The sequence below is a fragment of the Oryctolagus cuniculus genome, chromosome 9 (genome assembly GCF_964237555.1).
Source record: "Oryctolagus cuniculus chromosome 9, mOryCun1.1, whole genome shotgun sequence".
NCBI lineage: Eukaryota > Metazoa > Chordata > Mammalia > Lagomorpha > Leporidae > Oryctolagus > Oryctolagus cuniculus.
In genome coordinates, this window is record NC_091440.1 from 131,801,902 (window position 1) to 131,814,176 (window position 12,275).

General features: G+C 46.4%; 1 protein-coding gene across 5 annotated transcripts in view; it reads left to right on the forward strand.

Annotated features, from left to right (window-relative positions):
• The window catches only part of LRRK2 (leucine rich repeat kinase 2), a 161,976-nt gene that overhangs the window by 54,369 nt on the left and 95,332 nt on the right, over window positions 1-12,275 (forward strand). For all 5 annotated transcript variants that reach the window (XM_070049663.1, XM_070049662.1, XM_070049661.1 and 2 more), the window contains exons 15-19: window positions 321-465; window positions 592-731; window positions 3,298-3,426; window positions 3,501-3,671; window positions 9,107-9,365. In XM_070049663.1, the coding sequence (XP_069905764.1) occupies window positions 321-465; window positions 592-731; window positions 3,298-3,426; window positions 3,501-3,671; window positions 9,107-9,365 (844 nt within the window). The remainder of the gene's footprint in view (window positions 1-320; window positions 466-591; window positions 732-3,297; window positions 3,427-3,500; window positions 3,672-9,106; window positions 9,366-12,275) is intronic.

The following is a 12,275-nucleotide window of genomic DNA, read 5'->3' on the forward strand; positions in this document are numbered from 1 at the left end:
GTGATTTCAGGAGGTATTTCTCAACCCTTCTGTCCTTGGCGAACCCGTGTTCTGATGGCAGCGGAGTTGGTTTGGATTTTGTGAGATGGAAGTGCAAGGAAATGCCTGTGAATATTGAGCACATGCCTGATATGTTCGCTTGCTAACTCTTACCTTTGATAATCAATTACAGTAGTTAGTAAAAGACAGAATAAAGGGTACTGATTTGTATTTGGGTTCCTCGATTTATGCTTTATTGGAGTCTGACTGGGTTTAACTCAGGTGCATATTAAGACTTCATTCTGAACAGCAAATAACCTTCCATCCTCTTTTGACTTTAGTTCGTTGGAAATCCTGGGATTCAGAAATGTGGATTGAAAGTCATGGCTTCGATAACGCAGGTGCCGGATGTGCTAGAGGTGCTATCGCTGGAGGGTGCTGTTGACTCGGTGCTGCACACGCTGCACATGTACCCGGATGACCAAGGTCGGTGCATTGGATCTTCACAGACCACTGGATGCTGGTTGGATGTCTTTGAATGTTCTTTTTTTAAATCTAGTTTTGAGCTGTAAAGCAATGAATTTTATGTGCATTTTTGTCTTATTCTCCTAGAAATTCAGTGTCTGGGTTTAAGTCTTGTAGGACGCTTGATTGCAAAGAAAAATTTATGCACAGGAACCGGGCATCTGCTGGCGAAAATTCTCGTGTCCAGCTTGCAGCGGTTCAAGGACGCTGCTGAAGTGCAGTTGGAAGTAAGTGGGGTGGCCTGGGCCGGCGCCGCGGGCAGAGCAGTTGGCATGATTGCCGATTTGCATTCAAGGGCATTGCCGCTCTCTTCATAGTATTTGCTTCGTAGATTGGATGGAATCTCTGGGGATCCAGCATGCGATTATTAAATTTCTGAAATCAGCATGTTTATTAGATAATGTGTGGAAGGACTCCCAGCTAGTTTATTGCTTATTTGCTGAGTTTATTTGCTTAAGGTTTAGGTAAATAAAAGCTGCAATTATTCCAGTTTGTTGCCTTGTTTTGTTGTGGGATGCTTGCTTCTTTTTTGTTTGTTTGTTTGTTTGTTTTGACAGGCAGATTGGACAGTGACAGAGAGAGACAGAGAGAAAGGTCTTCCTTTTTAAGTTGGTTCACCCCCCAGTGGCCGCTGTGGCCGGAGCATCACACTGATCCAAAACGAGGAGCCAGGTGCTTCTCCTAGTCTCCCATGCGGGTGCAGGGCCCAAGCACTGGGCCATCCTCCACTGCCTTCCCGGGCCACAGCAGAGAGCTGGCCTGGAAGAGGGGCAACCGGGACAGAATCCAGCGCCCCGACTGGGACTAGAACCTGGTGTGCTGGCGCCACAAGGCGGAGGATTAGCCTAGTGAGCCGTGGCGCCGGCAAGGGATGCTTGCTTCTTGTGACTGAGCTTGTTGATTTTTTTTTCCTTCCAGGAAGAGAATATGTATTTTTGAACATTTTCATCAGGCAAAATTTAAAAGCAACATAATAACCGTTTTCACAAGGATTTCAAGATGTTGGGCTAGGCTTATTGCAGGAGAGTTTAGGAAATGAGTTCTGTTTCCTTTTTGTGTGTGTTTATGAAAGAAAGCATTTCTGTAAGAGTTTCTGCCGTGGTTGTGGTTCCTCTAATGATGGAGCTGGCATCCTTTGGAAATGACACTCAGCAAATATCTTCATAAATGGCAGCTTTGGGCAGGAATGAAAATATCTACACTGTAACCTTCACACAGACATTGTCAGTAAATTGCGATTATGCTTTTTCAATTATAAACTGCTGAACACACAGCGTCCTCAGATTGACAGAAACAAGGCATTTTGTAAATCTTTGTGCAGCATGCCTCAGGCTAGACGGCTGAGAGCCAAGGCAGAACTCATAAAAAGGAAAGGAGATGATTTTGTGTTGCAATGCCGCACTCTGTTACCATGGCGTAAATTTTAGGGTCCCTATTGTAGTGGTTGGAAGCTGTCAGCCATGGGCTCAGTTGGGCCCATCATCATATTTTATTTAGAGGTTTATAATTTGAGCTGTGGGCCTAGGACACTCCCACCCCCACCACCCCGCCTTGCTGTGGTACACAGTGGAGTTTGCAGGAAGTGGCTCTGGGCCCGCGGAGCCCACGGCCCCCGGGCTTGCACCCATTAGTCACCTTTGCTATGGGTGTTAGTGAGCAGCTGTGGAAACGTGGCCTCTTCTGAGCTCAAAATCATGTTACGTTTTAGATGATTTCATGAATATGCTGTATTAGAGGAGCTAAAATAGTAAAAAGATAAAACATTAAGATACCTTTGGTGAGTTTTCCCAAGCTCAATAATCCTCAACTCAGAAACCCAAGCTCTGCTTAAACATCCTGTGAATTCGGAGGCCAGACGGCTCTCAGGATGTGCCTGAGGTTCTGAGAAGGGGCGGGTAGGTGCCTGCACTGGCGGCTACGACGCTACTGGGACGCTGGCGTTCTGCTTGGGAGAGCCTGGGTTCGAATCTCAGCTCTGCTTCTGGTGCTCGCTTCCTGCTAGTGAACACCCCGGGAGGCCGCAGGTGGTGGTTTAAGAAGCCCCCCCAATTCAGTGGTTCTCATCCGGGCTGACATCTGGCTTTCAGCCTGTAGCCAAGGCTTCAGATAGGGATCTTTGAAAACCAATTTTGGAGGAGTAGGTTTTTCCCTGCATTGATAGTGGATGTTAGCATCATTTTGTTCTCTGTGTACCTGCTGTTTTTCTTTTATAAAGATTTATTTATTTATTTATTTATTTATTTGAATGTCAAAGTTATAGAGAGAGGGAGAGAGAGGGATCGGGGAGGAATGAAGGCAGAGAGAGAGACAGAGAGATCTCTCATCCTCTGATGAAGTGCCCAGATGGTGCAATCGCTGGGCTTCGGACAGAGTTAAGCCAGGAGCTAGGAGTGTCTTCTGGGCCTCCCATGTGGGTAGCAAGGGCCCAAGTACCTGGGCTGTCTTCTCCTGCTTTCCCAGGCGCATTAGCATGGAGCTGGATCAGAAGCGAAGCAACCAGCACCCTAACCTTTGCCCATATGGGATGCCAGTGTCGCAAGTGGCAGCTTAACCTGCTGTGCTGCGACACGGGCCCTTCCTGTTAAATTTCTTAACAGGGAGAGAGGAAAGATCATTCACAGGAATGTTTCAGTGCTTACAGCATAGAGTAGAGAAGCAAAAATGCAGGGACTTAAGTAACTGAACACAGCAGGAGTGAAAGAGCACGTGCAGAGCTTCCGTGTTTCACTACTCTGATTCTTTAGGCTCATGACTGTTCACGTAATGTTAGTGTGACTTCTGGTTCATTTGCAGGGTTTTCGGACCGTCTTAGCAATACTTGAATTGTCAGTGTCTTTTTCCAAGCTGCTTGTCCACCATTCATTTGATTCAGTAATATTCCATCAGATGTCTTCCAGTATTACGGAACAGAAGGATCAGCAGGTACGGTGCTGTCTGCCTGTCATCGAGAGGTTTTGCATTTAGCTGTCTCTAATGCTCTTTTCTGTTCTGGTTAGTTTCTAAGCCTCTGTTGCAAGTGCTTTGCAAAGTTGGCCATGGAGGATGAGCTTAAGAATGCGATGCTGCAGCGGGCCTGTGACCAGAACAACAGCATCATGGTGGAGTGCTTGCTGCTCTTGGGAGCTGACGCCAACCAGACCAAGGAGGCCACTTCTTTAATTTGTCAGGTGAATACTGAAGGCCTCACTTCTGTCTCTGCTCTGTTACTTGGTCCTCATATTGTATAGCTCTTACATTGTATTCTGGCTTTTTAAAAAGGATTTGTTGAGATACACCACAAATTGTACAATTCAGATATTTAAAGTGTCTTACCCAGGGGGCCATAGTGTTTTTAAAGAGTTGCACAGCTGTCGTTGCAGTCAGCTGTGGGACATTTTCGTCCTGCACAGAGACCTCCTTCTCCGTTAAGAGTCGCTCCTTGTTTCTCTCCTCTTCCCCGGTGCCGTCTGTCCCTCGCCCCCTTGCCCTAAACAATCACTTACCTACGTAAGTGCTTCTGTTGACGTGTAGTTGTGTGTCCTTTGACTAACATCTGCACATCCTGCTCTCCCTACCAACCACCCCCTGGTAACCAGAGCTCTACTTCTGTGGGGTCCACTCTTTTAGCTTCCCTGTGTGAGTGAGATCATGTGATGTTTGTCCTTTTCTGTCTGGCTTATTTCACCTCACTCAGTGTCTTCCAGGTTCATCATGCAGTCATAAACAACAGGATTTTTTTTCTTACGTAATAGTCCATCATTTATGGATACTGCATTTCATTTATCTGTTCATCAATTGATAGACACTTGGGTTGGTTCCATTTCTTATTATTATAAATAGTGCTGCAGTAAACATGGGGATGTAGATGTCTCTTGGACAGATTTAAATTTCTCTGAATACATACACTCATTACTGGGACTGCTAGTTCACAGTGGTTTCCCATTTTTAATATATTAAGAAACTTCGTACTGTTTGCCATAATGACTACACTTACATTCCCACCTAAAATAATGTTTTCTTTTATCCACATCTTCCCCAACAGCAACACTTATTACCTTTTTTTTTTTTTTCCGAAAGACAGAGTTAGACAGTGAGAAAGAGAGACAGAAAGGTCTTCTTTTCTGTTGGTTCACCCCGCAAATAGCTGCTACAGCAGGCACACTGTGGCCGATGTGCTGTGCCAATCTGAAGCCAGGAGCCATGTGCTTCGCCCTGGTCTCCCATGTGGGTGCAGGGCCCAAGCACTTGGGCCATCCTCCACTGCACTCCTGGGCCACGGCAGAGAGCTGGCCTGGAAGAGGGGCAACCGGGACAGAATCTGGCGCCCCAACCGGGACTAGAACCTCGGGGTGCCGGTGGCACAGGCGGAGGATTAGCCTAGTGAGCCGCGGCACCAGCCCTCTTACTACGTTTTGTTATCTTCTATCTGCACTTCTCTGATGATTGGCTACCTTGGGTACTTTTTCATATTCATGTCAGCCATTTTTGTTTTCTTTTGGGAGATGACTGGTACATCTGATAATCTTGACTGCACATCTTAGCCGTTGACTGCACACTGGCTTGGATGTGGTCCTTAAGACTGGCAGAGCATCAGCCCTCAGCGCAGTTCCTCATCTGACTTGCTCGCACACCTTGTAGGCTGAGAAGCAGCCTCACCTGTGTCTCTCACGCTCCATCTCTCTATGGCTTGCTCTCCAGCCACGTTGTACATGACCCACGGTTCTAGAGGGTTGATCCTTTTCTAGCCCTTTCCCCCTATGTTTAGATTCTCTGTCTAGAAGGTTCTCTAAGGGCTGTTCCTTGTGATTCTACATTACATGGCCCTGGGGTATGGTAGCAGAGATATTCTCTGCTGTTGGCATCCCCAAAGTTGCGTGTCCCTCCCTCCTGATCCCTGCTCACCCACATCTGCCCGCTTCTCCGACTGGTTCAAACCTTACTCCACATTCTCTTTCCTCGAAAAGCCCTCCCACACCCACAAGCCTTCAAACACAGTGAGAATTCCCTTCTGCAAATCCATGACAGATTGTGTACTTCCCGAATATTCTGTGGGTTGTACATAAACAGAAATATACACTGTTCATCTTTGTGACATCCCTCGTTCATTGCTTTACATTCAGGGTGTAGATTACAAATGCTTTCTACAGTGTCTTACCTGTGTTGAGGATTAATCTAAGTTGCATGATTTTTAGAGTTTATAATGGCATTTGGGTAGCCCCGTGTCTATTTCCAAGAAATGTAATGACATTTCAACCAGGCAATTATGTGGTGATTTAATATACATTATAAAATACTAAGCAGGGTACTGTGTCTTCAGATAATTTATTGGTAAAACTCTACTTTATTTAATTTCCCACTTGCCTATGGATTCCAATTTGTCAGCTATAAGATGAATTTGCCACTAATTAGCGATTGACAAATTGGATGGAACTTGGAACTCAGTTCATGTCCTACTATGTTTATGCATTAAAATCAATATTAAAATAATTTCAATTTAATCAAATTAATTTTAAGGAAGCATCAGTGAAAATAGTTAATTCCCTATGATTAAATGTAAATTAGTTCCCTCAGTAATTTAATTAATTTTTACAGTGTATCTTTTATGTGAAGATCATTGCATTCATTTTTACTTAGAGATGCTGAATTCTTTTCTACTTTGCCATCGCATTAATTCCTCACTGGAAATGGTTTTCTTCCTCTCTCAGTCCACTCAGATCCTTCTCTGGAGGATGCTTTTCGTTTTGTTGCTCTTCCTGTATTCCTTTGGACTTGATGTGGTTCTTTACGCTAAATCAGATTTGCATATCCAGGGATTATGTGTTCCGTTTGAAGAATTTATCCTAGTTGTCAGGGGTTGTTTGTATCTGGCATCTTATAAGTATTGATTAAATATTGTGAATAGATTTGTGTAATAAGCCTTATTTTGAACAAGTTCAAAGTAAGATGTTTGAGGCTGCTTCTTCATTACCAGGAACTTGCACAATTAAGGAGAATTACATGATGGACTGCGTGTGTTCAGTGGAGAGAGTGGAGGGTTAATGGCAGGCAAGAAGGTACACGGATAGACTCGTCAGTCATGGTGAGAGAGGTCTTCCATCTGCACACATCGGACAGGGTGTGGATGCCAAGGCTGGACTCTGTGAGGTGCTGCTCCCCACAGGGGTGCTGCTGTGAGAGCTGTGCACAGCTCACACCTCAGGCAGCCTGGCACTGGGGCCCAGGGTTGCAGTCCCTGTGCAGGGAGCACAGGTACCTCTTCCTGGTGAGGATGGAGGAGCTGCCACCCAGTGGTTCACTCCCCAAATGGCTGCAACGGCTGGAGCTGGGCTGGTCCAAAGGCAGGAACCAGGAGCTTCTCCAAGGTCTCTCACATGGGTGTAAGGGCCCAAGAACCTATGCCATCTTCCACTGCTTTCCCAGACCATTAAGAGAGAGCTGGATTGGAAGAGAGCAGCGGGGACATGAACTGGCACCCATATGGGATACTGGTGCTGCAGACCAAGGCTTACCCTATTATACCACAGTGCTGGCCCCGATAGGTGCATTGTAAAGAGATCATTCTGTGTTGTTGTCAGCATTTATTTCTGTGATGGGCCGTCTTATGCTTGTACACCTCTCTCTTTGGGGTGCCATATATTTCAAGTTGACTTGAATAGTTTGGGTCCCCTAAAGAAAGAAAGTTCCCTTGACCAGAGTGTGAGGAGTCTCCTTTTTGTTAAAGCACAGTGCTGGAAGATTAGGAGAGAATAGAGAAAGGGCTTTGTCTTTTGAGAGAGTGTCTTTCTAAGTGTGTGTGTGTGTGTGTGTGTAGGTTGGCAAGAGGATGAAGCTAAGACACGTTTGTACCAAGTAGACAGTAGGTGCTCTAACCCAGACCTGAGAGCTGGCCAGGCCACCAGAAAGGCGTCTGAGTTTGGTGTTTTTTCCTTCCCTTCTTCCGTCCCTCCTCTTCCTCCTCAACTGCCTGCCTCCCTCCCTCCCTGTCTTCCTTTTTCATTTTGCTGCGGCCCCCTTAGGAAGATGTCAGTGATTTGCCGGTCGGCGAGGTCTCAGCCCAGGGCGCGGGGCTGGCCTTCTGGGGCACAGCTGGGGTTGTATTCTTTCCCACACCTTCACGCTGTGGTGAGAAAACAGACTGTGCCTGGTTCTGTTGCTACGTGCTGTGTTAAGCGAGATGGGCTGGAGCTGGATGAGGAGGGGTGTGTGTGGCTGGGGAGGACTTTGCCACGCGTGAGACTTTGAAGCCGTGTCTTTGAGAGCAAGCAGAGTGGGCATTTGGGAAGGGCAGGAATTTCCAGAAGCTGCCTCTTGTGTCTAGTGGGGTGTCCTGAACCAGCGGGGTTATGCATGGTTAAACCACACAGTGGCTTGTTCATGGATCCCAGGGTGATGGGTGGAAGATGGGTGATCCAGGGACAGGTGGGCTTTGAGTGCCATCCCACCAGAGCACTTTCCCCTCCAACCCCTAGGAAACACTTCAATTCCAGAGGAGTCAAGAGTTGCTCACAAAGGCCTTGTCTCCCCACCTCGTATATACAAATTCTGCACGGTACCTGGCATATAATATTTCTGCAGGTTATTATTCTCATCTTCCAGCTGGTAGAACATCCCATCCCATTGTGCTTCTGAAGCCATTATGCAGCGGGCCAGGTACATCTCAGGCCTGGGTCTCCCTCCGCGTGCTGAGGCTGCTGTCGTCTTTGCAGCCCCTGTCTTGAACCCCACCTTGAGCACTTGCTTTGAGCACAATGCTCAGAGACAAGGTGAATCTTTGTGGAGATTGTTTTTTTTTTTTTTTTTTTTTGGTAAAGATTTATTTTTTATTTATTTGAAAGACGGAGTTATACAGAGAGAGGAGAGGCAGAGAGAGGTCTTCCATCCGATGGTTCGCTCCCCAGATGGCCGCAATGGCTGGAGCTGCACCAATCCGAAGCCAGGAGCCAGGTGCTTCTTCCAGGTCTCCCACACAGGTGCAGGGGCCCAAGGACTTGGGGCATCCTCCACTGCCTTCCCAGGCCACAGCAGAGAGCTGGATGGGAAGTGGAGCAGCCAGGACTAGAACCGGTGCTCCATATGGAGTGCTGGCGCTTCAGGCCAGGGCGTTAACCCAGTGTGCCACAGCACCGGCCCCATGTGGAGATTTGAATTCTGACCCCCAGGAGCTCAGGAACTGCAGATGCCAGGGATTGTCCATGCCTGTGGCGGTGGGAAATTTGCCACATTTCTCTTCTCACAGTGATTTCCCGCCACCAATGCAGGCAGGGCAGGAGCAGTGACTGTGTTGGGACACTCATTTCTCATGTCTTCCAGTGAGCAAACAGGAGCCCTGCAGGGGTGGGCAGCTGGCGTGGCTGGCGGAGCCTGGGCACAAACAAAAGTCTTGACTCCAAGTCGCTGAGCTTTTTCTCCCAGCTGTCACACGCGACACTGTCTGCTTTATGCTTCTCCCGTGTTGGTGGCACTAATCTCGGGGAATTTTCTGTCTGTTTCAAAGGTCACTTTTACCTCCTTTTACTTTGCTTCAATCTAAATTTGAGATGTACAGAGAAGTCGCCCCACCTGGAATTTGCCTGTCTCCCCAAGGGAAGGCTCTTGGGAGTAATTTGTCTGTTTTCTTGAGCAGGTCTGTGAGAAGGAGAGCAGCCCCAAGCTGGTGGAGCTGCTGCTGGACAGCGGGTCCCGGGAGCAGGACGTGCGCAAGGCGCTGGCCGTCAGCATCGGGAAGGGCGACAGCCAGGTCATCAGCCTGCTCTTGAAGAGGCTGGCCCTGGATCTGGCCAACAACAGCATCTGTCTCGGAGGATTTGGTATTGGGAAAATTGAGCCTTCCTGGCTCGGTCCTTTATTTCCAGATAAGACATCCAATTTAAGGAAACAAACAAGTGAGTTTAGCAAGGATATTTTGTGAAATTCGTATTTCCCTTGGTGTTTTTGGTGTCACTGGTCTTGTAATTGGTATTCATTCCAGTTTGATAGACTCTAAGCAAAACAAAAACAAAACAAAACAAAACACTGAGTTTGGGTTTTGGAGTGGGGCATGAAATGAGTGAAACTGATAGTACATTTAGGTTCTTTATGAGAGAGCAAAAGAGTAAAAGAAAACATTCCAGTGGGATAGTGACAAGGGATTATTTTCCTTTTTTATCTTGTATTATTTTTATAAAAGTAATGTGTGCTCATTTTAGAAACAGAAACCCAAAAATGATAAAGAAAAAATTAACTTAGTTTATCCTGTACAGATGCTTAGAATGGATACTTTTCCTAGACTTTAAATATGTATGCAATGCATAAATATCTAGTTTGCATTTTCAGCTTCATACATACTTTGTATTTCAGTTAGAGATATATTTTCTTTTTTTTAAATTAATTACTTTTCTTTTTATTTAAAGTTAGTTGGAGACAGGCAGACAGACTCATCTTGCCTCTGCTGGTTCACTCCCCAGATGCCCACAACAGACTGGGTCCAGTCAGAACCAGCAGCATGGAGCTCAGGGTGCATCTCACTTGGGCTGTCACCTGCTGCGTCCCAGGGTGTATATTAGCAGGAAGTTTGACTGGAAACCGAATAGCCAGGACTCAAAGCAGGGACTCCAATATGGAATGCAGGCATCCCAAGATGTGACGTAACTACTATACCAAAGGCTCAACTTTTAGTTTGTTTATACTTTCAAGTTAATTTATATTTCATATATATTATATTTGTTTTTTGACAGGCAGAGTAGACAGTGAGAGAGAGAGACAGAGAGAAAGGTCTTCCTTTGCCATTGGTTCACTCTCCAATGGCCGCCGTGGCCGGTGCGCTGCGGCCGGCACACCACGCTGATCCAATGGCAGGAGCCAGGTACTTATCCTGGTCTCCCATGGGGTGCAGGGCCCAACACCTGGGCCATCCTCCACTTCCCTCCCGGGCCACAGCAGAGAGCTGGCCTGGAAGAGGGGCAACCGGGACAGAATCCGGTGCCCCGACTGGGACTAGAACCTGGTGTGCGGGCGCTGCAAGGCGGAGGATTAGCCTAGTGAGCCACGGCGCCAGCCTATATTATATTATTTTTACTAGACGCCTTTTATTTAAGGTATGCACACTTCCTGCATTTCATAGATACAACTTAAGGAGCATAGTAATTCTTCTCACCCTGCCCACCCTCCTACCCACACACCCATCTTTCCTCCTCCTCTGCTATTCCTATTCTTATTTTTCACTGAGATGCATTTTCAGTTAACTTTATACACATGAGATTAACTCTATACTAAGTAAATAATTCAACAAATACTATGGAAAAAAACTGATCCTCAACAGTTGAGACAGGGCTGTTTAAAGTCATTGCATCTCAAAGTGTCAATTATGTTTCTGTGGATTACCTTTTAGGATCTCTATTAGTTATCACAGATCAGGGAGAACAAATGGTATTTGTCCTTTTGGGACTGGATTGTTTCACTAAGTGTGATGTTTTCCAGTTTCATCTAGTTTGTTGCAAACGACAGGATTTCTTTTTTTTTTTTTTTAACATGGAGTATTCCATAGTGTACATATCCCATAATTTCTTTATCCAGCCTTCAGTTGATGGAGATTTGGGTTGATTTCCTATCTTAACTATTGTGAATTGAGCTGCAATAAACATGGGGGTACAGATAACTCTTCATATGCTGATATCATTTCCCATGGGTAAATTCCCAGGAGCAGGATGGCTGGGTCATATGGGAGGTCTGAATTCAGATTTCTGAGTTATCTCCATACTGCCTGCTACAGTAGTTACACCAGTTTATGTTCCCACCAACAGTGGGTTAGAGTACTTTTCCCCCACGTCCTCACCAGCATCTGTTGTTTGTTGATTGCTGTATGAAAGCCATTCTAATGAGGATGAGGTGAAACTTCATTGTGGTTTTGATTTGCATTCCCTGATGGCTAGGGATCCTGAGCATTTTTTTTTTTTTGACAGGCAGAGTGGACAGTGAGAGAGAGAGACAGAGAGAAAGGTCTTCCTTTGCCGTTGGTTCACCCTCCAATGGCCGCTGCAGCCAGTGCACCGCACTGATCCGATGGCAGGAGCCAGGAGCCAGGTGCTTTTCCTGGTCTCCCATGGGGTGCAGGGCCCAAGCACTTGGGCCATCCTCCACTGCACTCCCTGGCCACAGCAGAGGGCTGGCCTGGAAGAGGGGCAACCGGGACAGAATCCGGCGCCCCGACTGGGACTAGAACCCGGTGTGCCGGCGCCGCTAGGCGGAGGATTAGCCTAGTGAGCCGCGGCGCCGGCGTCTGAGCGTTTTTTCATGTGTCTCTTGGCCATTTGGATTTCTTCTTTTGAAAAATGCCTCTTTAAATCCATTGCCCATTTCTTAACTGGGTTGTTTGTTTTGTTGTTGTTGAGTTTCTTGAGCTCTTTATATGTTCTGGTCATTAAGCCTGTATCAGTTGCAGAGTTTGTAAGTAATTTCTGCCATTCTGTTTCTTTGCTGAGTGCTTCTTTTGCAGTGCAGAAGCTTCTCTATTTGATGTATTCCCATTTGTCAGTTTTGGCTCTGATTGCCTGTGCCTCTGGGGTCTTTCCAAGAACTCTTTCCTATGCCAATGTCTTGCAGGGTTTTCCCAACATTCTCCAGTAGTTTGATGGTATCGGGTCATAGATTTAGGTTTTGATCCATTTTGAGTGGATTTTTGTGTAAGGTGTAAGGTGGGGGTCCTGCTTCATATTTCTGCACATGGAGATCCAGTTTTCCCAGCACTGTTTGTTGAAGAGACTGTCCTGGCTCCAGGGATTGATTTTAGCTTCTTTGCCAAAGATGGGTCAGTTGTA